Source organism: Eimeria tenella, genomic scaffold (genome assembly GCF_000499545.2).
Source record: "Eimeria tenella Houghton genomic scaffold, Eth_scaff22, whole genome shotgun sequence".
In the NCBI taxonomy this organism is placed as follows: domain Eukaryota; phylum Apicomplexa; class Conoidasida; order Eucoccidiorida; family Eimeriidae; genus Eimeria; species Eimeria tenella.
Window position 1 is genome coordinate 158504 of NW_013542053.1, and position 20775 is coordinate 179278.

General features: G+C 49.9%; 3 protein-coding genes across 3 annotated transcripts in view; 2 read left to right on the top strand and 1 right to left on the bottom strand.

Moving 5' to 3' along the window:
* Positions 1–734: 734 nt before the first annotated feature.
* Positions 735–4261, top strand: ETH_00015845 (uncharacterized protein; the record flags this gene model as incomplete). Its single annotated transcript, XM_013374657.1, has 5 exons — positions 735–1689; positions 1969–2276; positions 2435–3786; positions 3896–3958; positions 4159–4261. The coding sequence occupies 5 exons, from the start codon at positions 735–737 to the stop codon at positions 4259–4261; spliced, it is 2781 nt and encodes a 926-aa protein (XP_013230111.1).
* A 1827-nt stretch (positions 4262–6088) lies between these two features.
* ETH_00015850 (myosin G, putative) lies at positions 6089–16538 on the top strand (the record flags this gene model as incomplete). Its single annotated transcript, XM_013374658.1, has 28 exons — positions 6089–6275; positions 6454–6741; positions 6924–7154; positions 7283–7477; positions 7737–7873; positions 8133–8219; positions 8354–8536; positions 8685–8913; positions 9021–9132; positions 9303–9520; positions 9915–10060; positions 10177–10283; positions 10448–10657; positions 10752–10874; positions 11102–11207; positions 11371–11469; positions 11691–11882; positions 12025–12115; positions 12224–12331; positions 12543–12675; positions 12961–13309; positions 13409–14005; positions 14237–14350; positions 14869–15017; positions 15148–15328; positions 15605–15846; positions 15983–16078; positions 16493–16538. 28 exons carry the CDS (start codon positions 6089–6091, stop codon positions 16536–16538), a joined length of 4956 nt encoding a protein of 1651 aa, XP_013230112.1.
* Positions 16539–17078: 540 nt separating this feature from the next.
* The window catches only part of ETH_00015855 (tRNA (guanine-N1)-methyltransferase domain containing protein, putative), a gene marked incomplete at both ends in the record, with an annotated part of 4857 nt that continues 1160 nt past the window's right edge, over positions 17079–20775 (bottom strand). The window contains 12 exons of the mRNA XM_013374659.1: positions 17079–17170; positions 17284–17441; positions 17675–17841; positions 17981–18040; positions 18171–18239; positions 18395–18472; positions 18688–18771; positions 18887–18955; positions 19113–19190; positions 19414–19478; positions 19700–20014; positions 20041–20626. Coding sequence (XP_013230113.1) covers positions 17079–17170; positions 17284–17441; positions 17675–17841; positions 17981–18040; positions 18171–18239; positions 18395–18472; positions 18688–18771; positions 18887–18955; positions 19113–19190; positions 19414–19478; positions 19700–20014; positions 20041–20626 — 1821 coding nt within the window. The remainder of the gene's footprint in view (positions 17171–17283; positions 17442–17674; positions 17842–17980; positions 18041–18170; positions 18240–18394; positions 18473–18687; positions 18772–18886; positions 18956–19112; positions 19191–19413; positions 19479–19699; positions 20015–20040; positions 20627–20775) is intronic.

Consider the following 20775-nt stretch of genomic DNA (forward strand, 5'->3'; position numbering starts at 1 on the left):
TGCAGTGCAAATCAGCCACTTGGCGCATTCATTTGAACGCAAAAACCTCAATATTGACATTTTAAAAACAAAAAAAGTTGAAAATTGTGCATTTCTTGCAGCTTTAGTGCAGATCATCAGCAGTCGGTTCAGCGTGGCCTCTGGTGTCGCGGTGGGGCCTCGATGGCCTCGACGGCGTCGCCTGCGGTGTACGCAGGGCATTGAGAAATTCAAGTTTTGAGTTTCTGCAGATTTGAATTATTTTATTATTTCTTTTGTGTGTTGGGCGCTTTGAATCCACAGAGCCGCCAACGCTCAGTGTTCCCTCTTGTTTCATTTCCCGTGAAGAACTCTCCAGCCAAAGTCCGTAGACAGTCCATCCTTCTTTGGAAATTGAATCTGTTTTTGCAAAAAAGACATTTTGCCATTTGCTGCAGACACTTGAAGCTCTGCAGTTTCCCGCGTGAGCTACTGAGAGCCAAAAACTTGAACGAATTCAAAGTTTATTCCTCAATGTCTCCAGAATAAACTGCAATTGGACTTCTAGTCTCAACGAAAGAAACATGCAAAAGCCACACATGAAACAGCTATGCAGAAGGAACGCCCGCAGCCCGAAATATGGTAAGTGGCAGGCCGCTGCTGAACTGCAAAGACAGTAAAGTCGATGATAGTGCAGAAATGGCGCAAAATATCTTTATTTAGTCATTTTATTTGTGCACAAAAGCCTCAAAGGCCTCGTGATTGCCAATCTGCACATGGGCTTTGCCTGCAGCGTCCTGGGGGGAGGGCTCAGCGGGCTCGCCACTGTCTTTTACCTGCGGCAGCAGCAGCAGCTGCAGCACGCGAACATAAGGCTCATAGAAGCGCGGGAGCAACTAGGGGGGGAATACATTCAAACGGAATACGCAGATGCAGGCGTGTTGCAGCTGCTGCTGCAGCGGCTGCAGCTTCCCCAGGCTGATAGGGAGGGGGCTGCTGCCTCAGGAGAGAGAAATAAAGAAAAGAGAAGTGAAATTAACGCAGAAAAGTCGGAGAAACTTCTGCCTTTGGTCCGCCAGGTCCTTCAAGATCGCCTGCCTACTCAGCACCTCTCTGTGGCCCCTGGCGCGCTGCGAGGCAGTGGCCAGGAAGATCATTTCTCCACTGTTTTTGGAAACTCGATACAAATGCCTACAGATCTTGGCAATGCTTCTCTGATTCCTATGGAGTTTGGAGCAGGTGCGCCTCACCTGCTGGCCCCCGGCGGCGGCCATGTGCTCCGGCTGCTGCAGCAGCTGCTGCTGCCCTCTCAGCTGGTTATTGCTAGGCGCCAGGCCGCCTCTATCTTCTCCTTGGTGCGCAGCAGCAGCAGCTGCAAGTGGCTGGGACAGAGGGGCAGCTGGAGGGCTCCCTTGCTACGACTCAGGCAACGGGAACTTGCCACTTCGCAAGTTTCTTCTTCAGCAGCAGCGGCAGCAACAGCAACAGCAGCAGCGCAGCGTGGGCGGAGCAGGCCCGGGCTGTCAAGGCTGAATGTGCTAATGGCACTTTTTGCTGGCATTCGTGAAAGCTGCTTAACTAAGGAGGCAGTTCGTCGGCGGCAAGCCACGGGGGGCCCCAACAGTCCAGCAGCAAGAGATATGTCAGTCGCTGCCTTTGCTGAGCTGCACTCCTGTAAAGCCTTCTCCAACGCTGTGCTGCTTCCCGCCTTCAGCGCCTGCAGCTATGCAGGTCAGCAGCAGCCCAGTCAAGTTGAAGTCCATAGGTGTTGCGCTCGTTCCCAGAAAAGCAGCTGCATGCACAGCGGCAGCACCGGCTGTGTGCAAGATTGCGAGCAGCCACATGCAGGGCTGCAAGTGCAGCTTAAAATGCTATCTGTTTTTGCTAGAAGAAGCAGCTCAAAATTTTTCAGCGGAGTTGCGCGTTCTTCCCTGAGTTCACTGGTCAGCAGTGCACCGTGAGAAACCTAATTATGCTCTTTGGCAATTTTCAGTGTGCTGCGCTCTTCAGGAGATGCGGCGGAGCTGTCTGCTGCAGCGTATTTCCCAAGAGCGTGGCTGCTGCAGCAGCAGTACGGCTCGTTGCTGCGTGGCTGCCTGGCTGAGCGTCGTCTGGCCCGTAAGAGAGGGGCTCAGGAAAAGGAGAACAGCCCCTGCAGCAGCAGCACCATTGACAGCAGAGATGGCAGCTTTATTGATGGCGGAGGCCGCATATTTCCTGTCGAAGGCTGCAGGGCATTTCCAAAAGGCCATGATGCGGTGCAGCGAGTGGTAACAGAAGGGGCCGGCGTGTTTACGCCGGTCGGAGGCATGCGACAGGTAATTTCTTGACCAAATAAGAGAAAACTCATATTAAAGGCAGCTGCGCACGCAGCAGCAGCAGTAGACGGAGTATCAGCAACAGTAGCCTCGGTGCCGTTCTGCTGGTTAGTTTATCCCACATCGCATTTTTGTCGTCCAGCTGTTTGATTTTGCAGCTAGTTGAAGCGCTGAAGAAAAGCATTATGTCGCCGTCCAGTCAGGGTCCTCCTGTTTCTGTGGTATTGGGCTCGCCAGTTGTACGCATTGAGGCACTGCCTAGGGCTGGAGCCGGTGAGGGGAAAGCAGCTGAGGTTGTCTGCGAAGACGGGGCCCGCTATCCGGCAGACGTCGTCATCTGTGCGATGCATCCTCATTGCTTGGGGCACATTCTGATGCCTAGCGAATGCGAGGACAAAGTGATTACTTCCTGTGCAACAGAGAAGGGAGCCCCCCAAGCGTCAGCTTGTGGAGCTGCAGGCGGCAGTGACACCACACAGCTCAGTCATGCAAAGCACGAAACTTCAGGCCTATCCACAATGGCAAAGTTCTTGACGTCGCTGCCTTGTGCTTCGTGGATTACTGTGCATGCTTTTGGCGCCCATAGCTCGCGGCGCGCGTTCTCTCTTGGAAGGGGGTGCGTCTACAGTCCGTCGCAGCTGGATGAGAAGGCTAGCCCTGCCCGGCCGCCGTTTCCGTCAGAGGCTGCAGCGAGAGCAGCGGCTGATGAGGACATTGCAGAGGCACTGAAAGGGCTTGAGGAGTCTCTGCAAGCTGCACGAGATGCTGTGATAGTGGCTGAGTTGCAGCTTCCAGGAAATCTTTTTCCTCATCTTCAGGCTGCCGCCCTTGCGGCGGCGGAAAGGTTTGACAGAGACGCCGTTGCTTGGGCTACCAAGGCCGAGCTGCTCCACGTTCAAGCTTCAGTACGCGTCCAGCAGATTGAGGCACTTGTGAACCGCATGCAGCACCTGCTACTTCCACTGCAACGGCTACTGCACCCCCACAAGTCTTCAGGCGAGCAGCAAGAAGAGAGAGCTGCTGGGTTGCTCGCTTTGGGCCTCTTAATCTCTTCAGCAGAGGAAACAGTGACGCGTTTTCTGCTGCGAGAAGGCATCATCTTGGCATCGGACCGTCTGGTTATGTGCTCTCGTCTCTTACCGCTAGCCGAGCTTCAGTGGCCTGTGACAATAAGGCATACGCAGAAGTCTCAAAACGTTGCGCAGCCAAAGCAGCTGCTAAATCTTGTTAAGCAATTCGAGAGCCTCCGCGACAGACAATGGGGAGATTTTCCAGTCATACATGCGACTCTTAGTGAATTAGCAAGTGAATCACCGCCAACGCAGGCCTTAAAGGAGAAAGTGCTTGGGCAACCAGTGGGGCAGTGTACGACAGCTTCCGCTGCATCTGTGGGGCTTGAAGGCGACAGTGCGGAGCCCTTTTCATTTGCGGATGCGCGCCTTGACTTCCACAAGCTTAGGGTTCGGGTAGCGCCGTGGCTTCAAGTAGTCGGCGCGTCAGGATCTCTGAGGTTAGTCGCGCTCGTTTCATTGTGATATTTCGGGTGGAAATACCAGTTAGATATGATATCATTTTCCTTTAGAGACAATGTTTTCAAGTTGTGCGCTGCGGGTCCGCAGCGAATGGGGCCCTGGGGCAAGGGTGAAGGACGCAGCCATCCTGGCGCACCAGATTGGCCGGAGGTGAGTGCCTGGTGCATGCGCATCTCCACTCTGCAACAGCTGCTGTCGCGTTGCCCTTCAGCGGACTATTTCCTCAGTAGCACCAGCCTCTAACGCTAGTATGAGTTTCACCAAAAGTTGACCCCTTTAATTCAGTTTTTGCAAAGGAGTTTGGCCACTTGCTGTACTCTTGAATCATGTTATTTGTGGATACCTTTCAGGTTTGCTGCCTTTCCAAGCGCCGATCCGGAATGTTGCGCGGATTTCATCTCCCGCCTTAACGGAGGCTGGCTGGATGGAGCAGCAGGGAAGATTGCAAAGTGACCTTCTTGATATAAGGGTCCTAGATCTGCCAGTTTGGAAGATGTAGCATGCATCTACATTTATATCTGCACTGCTCTCCTAGGACTTGGAAATTACTAGACTGTGACGGAATTTTTCAAGCGTAGAAATGAGGCAGATTAGTAGGGAAGATTGACCTTGCGGCTTCTTTCCTGGAAACGGAGAGTGTAGGCCGCCCACTTAGCATTTTGCATATGGAACTCACACCAAATGTACCACGAGTTGCGTGATACTTGAGAGTATCTACCCTTGTGGTGTGTAACTCTAATGTGGTTCAATGCAGTTGTTTCCCATGCAACGAAAGACCGGCCTGTCAAAGGGTGCTTTGCGCCTGGTAGATTCCTCTTTGTTGCAGTAGGTGTAAAGCTTATTATGATTAATTTCAGCTAGCTACAACGGGCGCTATTGTCACTTGCTTTGCTGAGGATATTGCAACTTCTTAGTGTAGCGGGCGAGGCAGCTGCTGGCCTTTTTAAGCGGGGATCACTGAGTTTGGCGGATTAGCGCAGGCTAGCGATATAGTCCTGCACAGATACTAGGTTCCTCGCAACACGTATTGCCCCTGTGTTCAGTGGACCAGGTCGCCAGTAGAACTCCCCACGATATGGCACCACTAGCGCCTACGCTAGGCAGCCCTCCTAAGCGGCATAGAAAACAAAGGAATGCAAGATACTAGATTACGGTGGAGGGAAGACGGGGTCACGGCTCTATAGATCTTCGATAACCCGTTTGCTCAACAATTGGCCTTCAGAGGCACCGGGTACGATGCAAAAACAAGAAGCATCCTTTTATATAGCTCTTCTCTAGATTCAAGGAAGTGATTAAGAGTCTTGTTCTACTACGTGATGAGACAAGAATCCTCCATGCGAGCAAAGTTGGTCGAGTGACCTCCTGCGCCGTTGCCCTTCACTGACTCCAAGGCAGCAGGGCAGTCTAAACCATGCACAGGCAAATATTATTGCGTTAGCTATAAAAAATTGTATTAGCATTCATGCAGATAGAGCAGAGACCAAAATTTAGCAGAACATCTGCCATATCCGACAATGAACAGCAGGCGCGCCTTCAGCCCCAGACCAATGGGCAACGGTGATGGTAGCGGGCCAAGTCCAGGTTATCAAAGAAGGGAACTGGTAGTTTTTTGTTGGCATATTTTTAATTTGTTTCAAATTATAGGGCGAACTTGGACCAATAATCAGCCGAGGCCTTCATAATATTAAGCAGCGCTGTGTAATGGAAGACCTTCCCATTAACTGTGGTGGTTTTCCAGTGCGCTTGTCTCTGTCCCTACTAACACTTATTGCAAAGAAGAGGCGAAGTTTACAAGGTGATGCGCCGAGAGTCAGTACTCTTTATGGTGATGGAAGGGTGACGTTTTAGTTAGGCCTTAACATGCGCCGGCGCGGCTATGCTCTCCCGCGCGGAGCCGTCAAATGATATTGTGGGGCTACATACTTCCACCCTCTCCGAAGGAACATCTAGGAGACAAATTGGAAGCAAGCCTAATCGCGCCATAGTTACACTCTGGAGCTGCCTAGGCTGCGGACGACGAAGCGGCCTGTCAGTGACGTCTTTGGAACTGAAGCGGCTCACAAATAAACGACATGCAAGCGTGGCATTTCTGTTTGTGAGACGAAAATTCCAGGCTATTCCTGGAGCTGCACATTGAAAGGTCTGGCCTTATTGGATACCTGGCTTGGTCATCTCGTGATAATATAATCAATTGCTATCGCGGGCGGCCACGTTTTGGGCAGGCACTGCTTTTCAGGCCAACCCCAAAGCCGATCAGACTCTGAAGTGACGGTAGGAAATATGTCTCAGCAATTTTGGGTTCCTCACCCTACAGAAGTTTGGGGCGTCGCAGTGGAAGTTGATGGGCAAAATTACAAGCTTTGGAAGGCCTTTGATTCGGAGACAGATCCAAACAATCTTGTTTTCACGCCTAAAGCAGAAGATCGGCCAAGAGTTAAACCAGTAGTAGACCCAAAGGGGCTTCAAGGTAACACATCTGAACACAAGGCATCCGCTTCCTTTAAAAGATCCGTGTTGCGCGTTCGACGAGCCTCATTGTAAACACGTTTGTACAACAGTTTTCACGCTAAAAACCTGGTTTTTGAGGGATCAGGTAATACAAAGCTTTTGCGTTTTCTCCGTGTATGCCACTTGCGAGTCTTTAGGTCTGGACAACATATGCGACCTTTCAGATGTTACCGAGGCGTCTCTGTTGCAGACCTTGCGACAGCGTTATAAGGAAAGGCAGATTTACACTAATGTTGGGCGCATTGTGCTTTCTTTGAACCCATTCGAATACCTTCCACTCTATGGAGAAACCACCATTTCTCAGTACATGCTCTGTCCCGACCCGTATACTCTGCAGCCGCACATATACCAAGTCTCTGCGGCGGCCTTGCAGAACCTGAGCGAAGAGGGGAAGCCGCAAGCAGCGTTGATCACGGGAGAATCTGGTGCGACTGAGTGCCGAGAGTGCAGAGTTGCTTTACAGTTGCCGCTCGCTTTTGTGTCTCATCAAGCAACAGGCCACGATGTGTACTGCTGTCCAGCCCCCTACCTTGCACCATAATTTTCGACGAAAGGGCGGCTTGTAGAAGTCACAGATGCTAATTTGTGCATGCGTTACATGCTACAGGGGCAGGAAAGACGGAGACAACGAAGTTAATTCTACAGTTTCTCGCAGTTGCGGGGGGAAGTGATGCGGGCTGCAGGGAAGAACCTGAGGCAGGTACAATCCAGCAACGGGTCCTTGAGGCAAATCCTGTTCTCGAAGCCTTTGGCAACGCCAGTACGAGCCGGAATCCAAACAGCAGCCGGTTTGGCAAGTGGATCGAAGTGATGTTCAGTGAAAAATACACAGTTACAGGTCAGTCTAGCAGTGGGACTGTGAGGCCTGATCTCCTTTAATGCGTTCCAACGATTGCTTGTACTATCCATCCTATTTTTATTCGAACATTGGTCAACGTAAAATCATTGTTTCTGTTCACATATTAGGTGCGCGAATAACATCTTACCTTCTCGAGGTCCCACGTGTTGTTGGACACGCCGAGGGTGAGCGCAACTATCACGTGTTTTACCAAATACTAGAGGGACTCAAGGATAGTATAAAGGGACTTCAGGGTCAATATCAGCTAGGCACGGATCCGGCCATCTTCAAGTATTTGCAGCCTTATCTACCCAGCAAAACGAGTACGTCCGCCAGCAGCATGTACACGGATATGGCGTTACATAGTAGACGGTTCGACAGGCACGTCGTAGCTCTCTCCCTCTACTTGTGAAAGGTTTGCCTTATACCATATATATTTCTGTAAATTTCTGCAAGTCTCCCATGTCCACTTGTTACATGGGCATTCTCTTAATCGGACAATCCCCTCTGTTCATGCAGCGCACTGGCACAGCTTTTCTGTTTTTTTGCTGCTCCATATGATATCCCGCTAAACGTTTTCAGTCGAAGACGCTGAAGGGTTAGAGGAGCTGAAGCACGCGCTTCAGACATTGGGATTCCGGGCTGCACAGCAAAATGACCTTTTTTCCGTTGTTGCAGCTGTACTGCATCTGGGGAATGTTGCCTTCATACCTCGCAGTGTACGTTAGATGAAACCCAGTTCTTTGACGTTGATTGGGAACGTTTCTCAGTTAAGGCGCTGTCGGTAATAGTTTAGATTGCAGTTTCTGGTCCGCCTGATTCATGTAACATTAATGCATTCCCTGGCGCGTGTTCTATGAGCCTGTGGTAGCAGTGTTACTTCATCGAAACAGATCAAATTTGTTGGCTTGCCTTCGCACAACCACATTTTCCATACTCTTACCAAGAGTAGACGCAATGTGACTGTTGCCATATCAGGCTGGTGGCGAAGAGGGTAGTACAGCTGATCCCACGACAGCAGCAAATCTGTCCAATGCGGCTGCTCTTCTGGGTATTCCTGAAGGTGTAAGGCTGTCAGAAATGCTCATCAGCTTCGCATGAAGACAACGTTGTATCTCCTTATGCAACCTACGGTGTAGAATGAGCAATTTTTGTTCTGCGTGCTTCCAAGAGCGACTGCGTACATTTTGACTGCTCAGGACCTTCTGGAGATCCTCGTAACGCGCTCACTGAAAACTGGGAACGAAGTCATTAGAATGGCATTGACTCCAGCTAAAGCAGTTGCAGCGAGAGATGGATTTGCGCAATTGGCTTACAGCTGCCTTTTTTCGTGGCTCATTGCCAGAGTGAACGAAAGCTTGCAGCCGACGCAAGCAACCCAAGTGCGTCAAAGCTTGCATTCAAAAGATGAGGTTGAAGAAGTGGCGAACAGTTCAGATAGCCCCTTAGCATTTTGGGTGGTGCAAACAATCCAAAAAGGCCCTCCTAAATGCTTTCTCACTTTGGTTGTGAATCTTGCCTGTTCTGCAGGTAGAAAAGAATGTCGTGGGTATTTTGGACATTGCGGGTTTTGAGAGCTTCAAAAATAATGGATTTGAGCAGCTTTGTATTAACCTTAGCAATGAGAAACTTCAGCATCACTTCAACCAGGATATTTTCTTGAACGAAATTTCAGATTACAAGAGGGAAGGGCTTCACGACTTGAAGCTGGCTTACACCGACAACGCTGATGTTCTTGATTTGATTGAAGGCAAAGGTGGTGAGTAAAAGCTGACGCAAGCAGATTCTGGGAACTTGGCATGAAAGACGCCGCACGGGCAGCCTTTCATGTGCATGCCAACTTGGCGCTGCTGCTGTTTTACCCAGGGATTTTTGCCACACTAGACGAAGAGTTATTTGTTCCTAAAGGGTCGGAGCAAGGCTTTGTTGCGAAGCTAGCGAAGAGTAGGGCGAATGACAAGCGCTTGATCCCAAACAAGTGGGTGCAGCAAACCGTAGCAGTAGGATAATGACTTGAGCAAGGATTGACAAGGAGCCTTTATTTTCTCGAATCCCGTGAATTGAAATGTTTGAGGGCCGTGGAATAGAATTGACTCGAGATCTTAACGCCAAAATGAGGGGACCTTCCGTGAGTGATCCTGCTTACAGGGCCTCCGGCTCGCTGACGTTCACTGTTTGTCACTATGCGGGTAACGTCATATACAATGCAGATGGATGGCTGCAGAAAGACCAAAATGCTTTGCCAGCAGACGCAGTAAACCTCCTGTTGTCCTCATCAAATGAGATCCTTGTCCAGGCGGTACGACTTGTCACTGAGGCCTCTGCAACTCAGAACGTCAGCAAAGGGAAAGGCAAAAGCACTGTGGGTATGTCGCCCCTTTTCAGTCACTGCTGTAATATTCGTAATTGCAGTTGTTAGTGCTTCTTCTTCTAGGGTTGCTGTTTGTCTTTCCCGTGACCCACAACGTACTTTACGGTGCAGCACAAACTGCCTGATATGTGTTATATGCAGCTTCCGAGTTTAAAAGGCAACTCAGGGACCTTATTTGCCGAATAGAGCAGACCAGCACACACTATGTTCGTTGCATTAAGCCAAACAAGCAACACACCCCGCTGAGCGTTTGCTCACATGATATTTTGAGCCAACTCATTTGCTCTGGTGGGTTAACGTCCTGCAATAGCTCATTCTACTTATTTCAGGCATTGCTGTGTGGTGAACCTGATAGTTTTGTTGGTAAGTAGTTGCATTGTGCGGCTCAGGTGTCATGGAGGCCGTGCGGATCCGAAAAGCAGGATTTGCTTTGCGGCTACTGCATGCAGACTTTGTGTCTCGCTATGGTATCCTAATGGGCAAGCAAGCGAAATCACTGAAGGCCATGCAGCCGAAGGACGCAGCAGAAATGCTGGTGCGGAAATGAACACGCAAAGGCGTCCAGCATGAGTAGACAGGCAATGCAAATTCGCCTGCATCGTTACAGTACCTGTATGAAGGGACTGGCTCCCTGGTATTCCTTGCGGGCAGGTTGCTCACCTCAGGAACACAATGGGTCTTACTCCTGAAACGTGTCTAATTGGCGCCTCGAAAGTGTTCTGCAAGGATACAGCGCAAGACGCCCTTGAATCCAATCGGTGAGTTGTTGCTCAGTCCGTAACTCTCTAAGTTTAATGCATTCTTCCTAGCCCCTAGCTCGCCGGTAGACTCAAGGAAGCCTTGCCTTCCGCTGTGTCTACACCTCCAGTTTCGTAGCTCATGCTTCATATGATTTCCTTAGCCCTTTTGTTGATGACTTCAGGCGCCTTTCCTTGGCAGCTCCGGCAATTTTGATTCAGAAACATGTCCGCGGTTTCCTCGTCCGTCGTCGCGTGGCGGAGGTGCTTGCGCTGAGCCGTCAGCTTCGCGTGTTTGTTGAGGCCATGGAGGAAGCGAAAAGGCAGGGAGGCTCTTTCCTTTCTCCAGCTCCAGTTTTCTCGGAAACGCCGAGTGCTCAAGGATTAAAGCAGAAGTAAGCGCTACAAACTACGTGGGAGGGGAGCAAGTTCGCAGACAGCATGCACGCCTGAAAGGAATTACACTTCTGGTGCTTTCGCATACTTCAGGTCAGATGATCTGCATATATTGATAACGAAATGCGAAGCCCTAGGGCCGACGTTGGAGCCTCCAGTGCTCTCGAAAGCGAAGCGCGCCTTTACGAAGATGAACAATGAAGCTCTAGTTACACTGTGAGAGAACCAATGCCAGTCAATCTCCAGAAGAAGGGCAGCATGGACACTGGCAGTTTTGAGTAGAAGTGTAAAGCCTCTTACAATGAGCAGACTAACCCTGTCATCATCGCAGGCTGTTGCAGAATAGGGTTGTTTCCTAGAGACAACACTTCACTTTTGCAAATTTTTGGAAATGCGGAATTTGCGATTGTTTACCTTCGATGTGTTTAATGTGAAATATGCAGCAAATTAGAGTCCGCGATTGCAGAAGCCAATAACGACGTCGGTTCTGTTGCCGATCTGCTGCTCCAAGCTCAGGACAAGGGCATCAGCAATGCCACTACTGAGCGCGTGTGTTCTAATCCCAGCACCCCCGACACAAAACTGAGCGTCCACAGCTGCTTAAATAAAGGTGTTCCTTACGAAAGTTTGCCTATTAGGTAGTGCTAGCAAGTATGAGAGGTGCATTGCACATGAACACATATCCTTGCAGTTGCGCTTCGTTCCGTCGTAGGCGGAGGCAGTAGTTAGCCGTTTGGAGGCGGAGCATGCACTTTTGGCCGACCTGGCGCCGGCACTGGAGTCCCGCGACAGCTCTAAGCTGAAGAAGCTCGTATCTCAAGGGCAGAAGCTTAAGGCAAGACTTCTAGCTGCTTCATCGTTCTGGATTTCCAAATTCTGCCTGGGATCCTGTATAAATATTTCATCCCATTAGAGCTCATGCGGATTGCCTCTTCATGCTGGGTTTGATGTGTTGTTTATTTTTCTTTCATTACTACATGCCAGGCGTATATCTACCTTTGAAGCTGTACCAGTTTCTCATTCTGTTTTCAGACAGCGGAAGCGTTCCGCCTAACCGAACTGAGTGAGTTGATCAACTGTGCACAAAAATTGCTTACCGCTTCATCAAATGAAGACTACAAAGATGAGCAAGCCCAAGCCGAGTTGGAGACTTCGCTCACGAAAGCACAAGAGCTTCAGAAGATGAAGTCTGCCCGCACTTTGCAACAAGAAATTCTCAGACAAGTAAGACTCTACAAGCGAGTCCTAATGCACTCTAGTTGGCCAGGGATGCAAAGACCAGTGCGTGCTGCAGGTTTCTTCTGTAGATGCAGCAGCATGCCATAACGGAGCGCTCATTGTGTTCTGGTTTGGAGCCTGCCCGCAGACAGTAGAAACCTGCGTTGCCGCAGACAAGCGGAAGAGCGTTGTTGCAATCAATTCACTGACGTATTCGAAAGACTCGTCAAAACTTGAGAGTACGCGATTTTGTTCCTTGTTCTTGATTAATTTCGCCTTCATTTGCATGTGAGCACTGCAGCAGCAGTTATGAATTCACCTGGAAGTAGGTGTTACTGGCTGTGCAGAAAAAACGGGAAGGCCAATCAAGGCTCGCCCACGGGACGAGTCGCCAAGTGCGTCCGAGTGGAGCGACAGCGACAGCGAAGATGATGGCTACTACTCTCTTTTTCAAGGTTTGAGAGATGCACAGTTATTTCGTGCATCATTCAGTGGATTAGCGGACACTGACGGACAGCATATAGCAGCAGTCTGTACAATTTTTAAAGCAATAACGTTTTCAGAGAAACAGCCTAACAAATGGCGGCGAAGAACTGTCTTGGGCTATTGATAGTCATGATTTTGCTGCTGCTTGTGTCTCTGCTCCTGCGGCTGTGGCTCTCGCAGTGCCTGCCTCCGCAAATGAGCGCCTTGCATCAGAAGGGGCATCTCAGAGGGACTATATGCACAAATATCTGAGTGAACTTACGCGTGCAACAACACAATGTGATGCAAAGACACTAGAATTCCTGCTGTCAAGGTAGGCATTTCACTTGTCTGCCGCTTTTCGCTGGTTCATGCCAACATAGTTGACCATTGTAGATGAGTAGACTCAACAACACTGCCAAACCTTATATTCTTATAAAAAGCTCAAGTCCTAGCAGCCACGCAATGGATGTTGGTATTTGCCCACCCAAATAATCAGTCAGAGCCGGCTAGCTCGCCAAGTTACCCTAGCAAAATTATTCCACAGCTTTAACAGGGTAACTTTCCTTTGGGGATAAGCAATGCGCATGTGACAACCGGAAGGCTTGTTGCGTCGCAGGGCCAGTGAGGCTGGCATATCTTCTGGCCAACGTGAAGTGCTGGTGGCCGAGCAGCAACTCCGCAATCTAGCGGATCGTCATTGGCTCGAATGCGAACTGAAAGAGTGTGTCATTCTTTTTTCTTGGGGGAGTGTCTCAAGTGCAGACGTTACTCGCCTCTCTAACCTGATCAAGCAAGCGCTTGTAACCCCTGGAGTCAATGCGGAAATTCTTCAAGCGGCTGAGGCTACAAAAAATGCAGTGGCGGAGCCTGAATTCAGCACCCCACAGCATGACGATCCGGCTGGGCTATATTCCTTGGAGACCTATCCAGACTTGGCAATAAATATTGAAATGAAAAGGACAAAAGTAAGTAAAGCTTTTAAACAGGGACTCCAACAAGCATCTAGACAGCCGCAAGGAAAGATAGGTTTAGTGCCGCTGCGCCGGGCGCTGTTTCTTATGCAGAGTGCGTCCAAGGTGGCTCGTCTCATGCTGCAAAGGGAGGCGCTTCTCTCCTTTCAGAGTGATGTCCTGACGGAGCCTTTACTTGAGCTGCCAGACCCATTAAAAAAGGACGGCCTTGTAATATTTCGCAAGCTGCAGTGCCTCATGGGCGATAGATTTTCTGTGGGACACAATTACTCAGTGGAACTTATTAAGACAGCCACAGCTTGTGAACCTCTGCGAGATGAAATGTACGTACAGCTGCTAAAGCAGTTGAGGAGGAATACCAACAATAGAAGCGTCTTGAAGGGATTCGGTTTTCTTGCAACGCTCTGCGAGCATTGCCCTCCTTCTCCTGCGCTAGAAAGATACGTGAGGCAAGCTCTGGAAGTGTACGTGGGCACGAGCTTCGCACCGATCGGAGGGCATTCTGTACTTGATGGAGACAGCAAACATAAAAACTTCATGCAAGCACCAACAGCTGCTGCAGGCGCCATTTATGACACAGAGCTGCAAAGCATATGCGCTAGGGGACTTCGGGCGCTCGAGGAAAACAATACTGCAAACCGACACGAAGAAAGCGCCAAAATCCCGCGCAAGTCGATTTTCGAATTCCAGGCAAGAATAATAGTTACGTGATTGTGCTTGTCTTTTGTATGCGTCAATAATAGCCGCTTCACAATAGGCATCATCAGTAAGTTGCGTACCACAGGAAGTGTACACGTCACCTATTGCACGAGCGAAATATGAGCGGCTGCATAGGCACTGTACTGCAGTTACGAGACTAGGCCCAGTCGTCAAAACACAGGTACACGACTTTCAGCTTGACCTTGTTTTTGCTGCCTTCAGATCTTTCTTGCTGATGGCTCCCGGAGACGGGTGCCTCTGGGACTACAAGCAACCGCCGAATCTTTGTGCCGCAGCACTGCTTCTTCCCTGAACATTCACAACAGTGAAGAATGGGTGAGAGTGGAGATTAATTCAACCGTAGTTTTTTCAGACGCAGTAGATGGCCTTTTGACTAATCCCCACCATTGAGCCCTGAGTCTTGATGTCTAAATCTGAATCCATAGTTTTGGCTTCAGCCAGTGAATAGAGCTGCATATTTGTACACAATGCGACAGTGCACCAAACGAAGCGGCACTCGGTTTGCTTCCTAAAATTCATTGGGTCAACAGGCTATCGCTGAGCTCCTACCAAAATATTTGCTAAAACCATGCCGCTCCGGAGTTGAGACAACCCCTTGCTACAGACTGTTACCTCAAGAAGAACCAGTGCTACCCCTCGTGGAAAACGCTAGCCGACAGGTGCGAATAGACAGTGTTCTACGTGGATTTATCCATCCAGTGTCTGGTGAAAGTGGGTGAACGAACGCTCACTTTCACCACACACTGGTGAAAGTGAGTGTTTGTTGCTTGGTCATTCAGTAAATTTGCTTGTATCTGTGTCATGTTACTGTGGAAAATTTTTAACAATTTCAGGTGAAGCTGATGTTCAGGAGGCCATATTTACGTTTACGGGAGAACATTGTGCCCCATCCCGCTCACAGTCGCCTAACGTGCCAACAGGCTGTAGCTGACTACATGTATTACCCTCTCGAAGAGCCTCCTGAGCTTGTCGCAGAGATTGCGTGAGGCTATAATCAAATATGGTGTTGGCTTCAATCGGTAGAAATTTGTTCTTGTGATGGGCAGGGCTGCCGGTCCCTACTTGCTTTAGGTATGCTTGTTCACATTCCTTATGCTCCTACGCCTGATCAGGGCAAAAATTTGGTGGCTGAAGGTGTCAGCGCAAAATCAAAGCACTGTACGAGGAGGAGCCAAGTGGTTGACTGTTGCCGAGCACATTCCTGTGAGGCTTCAGGGGAATCTACCGCCACATCGATGGGTGGCTCTATTTGAACAGTACGCGCAGGATTTGGAGCCGGACGAAGGAGAACTTGTCAAGATGAATAGCCTTTTCTCGACAATGAAGAAGCTAAAGGCACGTTGTGCGTGTTATGTATAGGTCACGGGATTGCGAGTCTTCCTTTTGTAGTGGCTTATATTTTTACGCGTAGTGAATCATGTAACAGCTTCACACTATAATAAATTGACATGGGCGCAAAGAAGCTTAGGCATATGAAGCACCGACCAGTATGCACATACAAGCACCTGTCGATGTGCAACCATGCCTGGTTATCTGTTTCCTGATATCTCCACCATTGTGTTGCGTTAGGTGTTCGGCGGTTCGTTTTTCCTCTGCGATCCATTTGAGCTGAAGCTTTGTCACATCGAAGCCTTCCCTGAAGTTTTTGCAGCTATTGCTGCGGCAGCTGGCTGCAGTTTGCCGAGTGAAGAATCAGACAGCTTGAAAGAGGCTCGGCGCACCATCCAGGACCTTATCGACAACAGCCTGCATACACTATTGATGCGAGAAGACAACAGAGGAGCCTCGAAGCTGCCGAGGCTACTGTGCCCGTGCGCACACCGTTGGGGCGGAAGGGTACAAAAGGGCTTTAACAATAACTCAGGCGATATTCAGAGGAAAAAGAGGATGGTCAGTATCGCGGGGAAGTGCTGGTTCGGATTTGGTGAAAGCCAACTCGTCCTGCAGGCCGCTGAACTTTGTGAAGATGAACCAGTGCAACGTCACATCCAAGGCCTCGCTGCCGCCCTTCACGATAAAAGCATCAGCTCTCTTCCAGAGGAGGTATCAACACCCGCATTCGCTCTAGCGTGTCCCTACAAGCCTTGGTTATTAATTAACACGCATTTCCACTGAGCAGCGCACTCTACTTCGCATTCAAGCGTGGTCCCTCCCAGTTGCATGTAAGCAACTTGTTCCATTAAAAGCGCATGTACGCTACGCGCATTTTGGCTAAAATCACAGGAATGACACCATATGCGTGTCCGTCTAACACGCTTTCCCTCGATAAAGAACAACCGTGAACTTCTTCCCAAAAAGATATTCACTGCACTGTATTTTGCTGTGTTCTTCACCTATCGTGCGCCGCAGCTGACAGGGGCATTCGCAGTTGATTGTCAGGGGTCACTACCAGATCTACTGATCCTGTTCATAAAAAGCGACGAGCAGGGGCCTCGATTGTGCGCATTTGTGACGCAGGTATGCAGATTTCGTGTCTTTACCTGTTCTCCATGAGTCTGGCTAACCACATTGAATATGTGTAGATTCCTGTCCCCTGCACCTGTATCTACGGAAACTGCCTCAGCTTCTAGCGAGTAGTATTGACGAATTCTGAACTTTCTGTTCCTGGTTTGAATGCAGGCAGATGCACGGTATCTGCTGCAGTACTTGCAAATTATCTACCCTCACATTAAACCTTGATACCCCGTCGTGTTCGTGCATGAACACTTCACAATTTTTCTTTTGTTTATTTGTGGACCACATGGTGAGCCCGGCAGCACTAGTTTCAAACAAGTTTACACATGCGCAGCTGTGAAAGCCAGACGCACCTGCCGCTCTGTCACTGTTTCTTACGTTTCGCATGAAGCTGTGCGCGGCACAAAAATGCCGCACGAAACTAGCCTCAAGCGGCCGCACCAACCAAACTAAAAGGAGCCAAAAATTGCTCTGCTGCATATTTGTTGCATAAGAATTTATCTTGTCATCTCAAAATCCCCGTTGCCTGAGCTTTCGGGAAGTGAACATAACTCCTCAGATCTCTTCACTTGCTTCCAAAAACCAACCGTTAAGTCAGCAAAGGATTCGCTTCACATGCAGGCAGCACAGCGTCTTCAGGCGCGCCGTTTGCACGCGTGTCAGATGCCGCGAATTCGAGAGCTGCAACGACAGCACTCAAGCAGAACACCGCATCAGCTGTCGCTTCCACCCCATGTAGCTGCTCCTCAGCTCGCTTCTTCATTTTGTCACGCTACCATAACAATATCGCTTGCCTTCAATTCCAAATCCCGATTCAAACGCATCTTCACACTCCCCTACTACTTTCTCTGCCATGCCTCTCCCACAACACCACTGAGACTCCCGCGCTCTCCTTGCCACTTGAGCAGCCGCGAAAGCTGCGTCAATCCTTGAGAGTTCCTCCACTCTTGCTCTGAAATAAAAGACATGTGCACGCACAAAGGAAGCGCTAGATGAGTGTCCAAAAACGGGCATCAGTTGTTCACCTGCAGTTAGCCTGTCAACTACTACGCAGCCCTGTTGTGCGCGCGGGGAACAAAGCCTAAAATAAAGGTGCAGTCACGCAGTTGCGAGTACTTGGACAATTTTAGTGACCACTTGTTTTTTTTATGCACGTTTGCAAATTTACGCATGCATGAACGCTACCGTTTCTTTAATATTCTTTGTTGTTTTCGACCGAAGGACCCTTGCATGCGATTTGGAAGCACAGCCGCGAGAGCTTCTCCCCAGTTTCTGTTTTTCAGGAAAAGCATCAAAGCTTCCAGCACAGAGTTTACGTTCAACACCACCCGCTGTTTCTCAGGCAGAAACGTCTGAATTAACGCATAAACAAAAATGCGAATAAAAATACATGTGAAGCCACTCCAAACAAAAAATCGAAACTTGAGAGACGCATTTACACCGTCTAAGCAACAGAACGGCTTAAGAATGGGAGCTTCAGTGTTCACAGACCTTGAACGGTAGCTTCCGGCACGTCAGACCGAGCTCTTCTGCCTGTGAAAAGCTCAAACCCTGAAACGAACATCGGCACAACTTTGCTCCTTTTGCACTGCTGGTATTGCTTGTGTCTCTTAATGCCGCTGCTGTTGGTGCTGTTGCTTCTGGCATTGCTGCTGTGGTAAAGAAGCAGATATTCTCTCACTTTGCTGATAGTCCTGTCTACTAAACCTCCAATAACGAAAACCTTTGAGGGGTCGACATCCAACAACTCCTGCAAAATGTCACAAGTTTTAGACCGTAGGCGAAACAATGGAAGATGCATCTAAATCAAGCCCAACGCAACTCCTTATGAGCCCTATTGCTCAGTAACACCAAACTCTAAACCTACTACTTAAAGGTGTACCATCTGTTTTATAGTAAGCTGACCTCGGAAGCATCCGGCGAAAGGACAACTATTTCATCAGGGGAAAAACACTGCCAATAGGGTTCCTCGTGTCTGTGCACCTGAACAACGAACAGTAAACGTAAGCCCTAAACTAGCATCACAATCCAAGCGCAGAGCAACCTTTTTGACAGTAACAAACATCTAGTCACAGCTACATGTCCTCCACCCCGCACAAAAGGCATCATCTGGCAAGCACGCATCCGCATCACTATCCTCTCAGCAGCAATATAACAGTAGCAATACCAGCAACAGTGAAAAGAACCAGTGCACTTACCAGCCACGAGTTCCCAGCGAAGAGGTTCTCGCATGCAACACGGCACGGACTGCCTTCAACGAAGGAAGACAAATGAAGTTGAATCTGTGCAGCAGCAGAAACAGCATCATAAAGGCGGCAGCAGCATGGGAGTAGCTCAAGAACATTTGTTCTGCAGGTAAGCATGATAAGATACAGAAAAACCTATTGACAATCCCACCTTTGTGTCCTTCGTCCTCTTCACGTGGTGATAGCTCAGAAACAGCTGCTTGGCGAGGCTCCGGATTTCCTAAAAATATCGGCAGAAAAGGCAGAAGCAAAGACAATATGCATTTATTTCATCTGGTGTCTTCTTCATAGTCCTCCTTCTTTATTCATGGCTCTGCACCAACAGCAGCAGTGGCCAGACGATAGCTCCGCCAGCGACAACCCCACCGACAGCTCACTTTGTCTTGCATTGTTGAATCAAACGAACAATTGAAGCAAATCCGAACACCATCCTTCATGCACTCCTCTAGATGCACCTGGACATTCCAAGACGTAGCAGCAGCTGTAGTATCAAGATATTCTCCAGTAGCATCAGTAGCAGCAACCTCGCTAAAGGCACGCTTACCAAAACAAAGGTGCTGCTTCCCTACCCTGTCCTTGGATCCACGTGTACAGTCATAGTCTGAGACTGGACTAATATATCAGTACCCAAATGCGCGCGGCTGTCTACGGTTCCCCGTTGAGGCCTCAACTACCCACCTGGAATGCTTCTTTCTCCTTTTGCAGCCGTTCCTTATGGGCCTTCATAGCGGCCGATTTATCCTCTGCAGAAAATAAAACAGTACCCACTAACACTGAACTATTTCGTGTAGATTCCATTCACTTGTCTCTACAGTTCGCCATGCCTCCAATCAATTAAGGGTCTCCCAATTTAGTTACTCCCCTCGTTCCTACTGACACTACTGCTGAAGTCGCAGTCTCTTTCAGCCGCAGTCTCTTTGATTTACTCTTGCACTTTTTGTGATCATGCAGGTAACAATCTCACCACTAGAAACAAGCCCTTCAAATATTTGCTCGTTTCTTTTCTTCCGTCGCTTTCTTCTCTCTTCCGGCCGTTGTTGTCTCTTCTTTTGACGATAATTTTCGCGTGTGAGCAGCTTCTTCTGAGATCGAGGGAGTCGCCGCTGCTCATGCTCCTCGTGCTGCTCTTGGTATCCGTCCCCCCGTTCCTGTTGCTCCTCCTGCTCCTCCCGCTCCTGATGCTCCTGCTCAGGCGCCTGTTGTTGCAGCTGCTCCTGTAGTTGGCGCGCCTGCTGCGCATTCAGCCCCCCTTCTGTTGTTGCTGCAGCCCCTGTCGCCGCTGCAGCAACATCAGTCAGTGCTAACTCGTCTTTCTTGGATCTAGGCAGGCCCCGTTCCAAGCCTCCAGTGCAGCTGCAGCTGCTGCAGCTGCTGCTGGGTCCTGCTGCTGTTGAAGCTGAAGCTGCTGCCTTAGCTGCATCTGCTGCTGCAGCTGCTCCTGCATTTGCTGCTGCGCAGGGGATGCTGCGTACCACAGATGCTGCTGCTGCTGCTGCTGTTGTAGGAGCGGATGATAGCAGGTAGTCTGCATCATGGGGTCCATGTAAGCACCACTTGCTGCTGTCGGCCAGATGCTGCTGCCGTGCAGCAGCAACAGCTGTTGCTGCTGCTGTTGCTGCTGTTGTGCTGCAGCAACCTCCCACATGGAGCTCTGTAGCTGCATGGCCGCTGCTGCTTGCTGTGGGATATGTGCACCTGTGGCTGCCGCAGCTGCTGCCACAGCTGCAACCGCTGCTGCAGTGGGTTCCTGCTGCTGCTGCAGGAGCAACTGCTGTTGCTGTTGCTCCGGTGTGGGCGGAGGCCACGACATCAAGGGCTGTTTCGCAGGCGGCGTCTGCGGGGGCTTCGCAACAACCGGCACTGCCGGCACTGCCGGCACTGCAGGCACCGCCTGCACCGCCGGCACTGCCGGCACTGCCGGCACCGCCGGCACTGCTGGTACTGCCGGCACTGCGGGCACTGCCGGCACAGCGGGTACTGGCGGCACAGAGGGCACTGATGGCACTGCGGGGACTGCCGGCACTGCTGGCACTGCCGGCA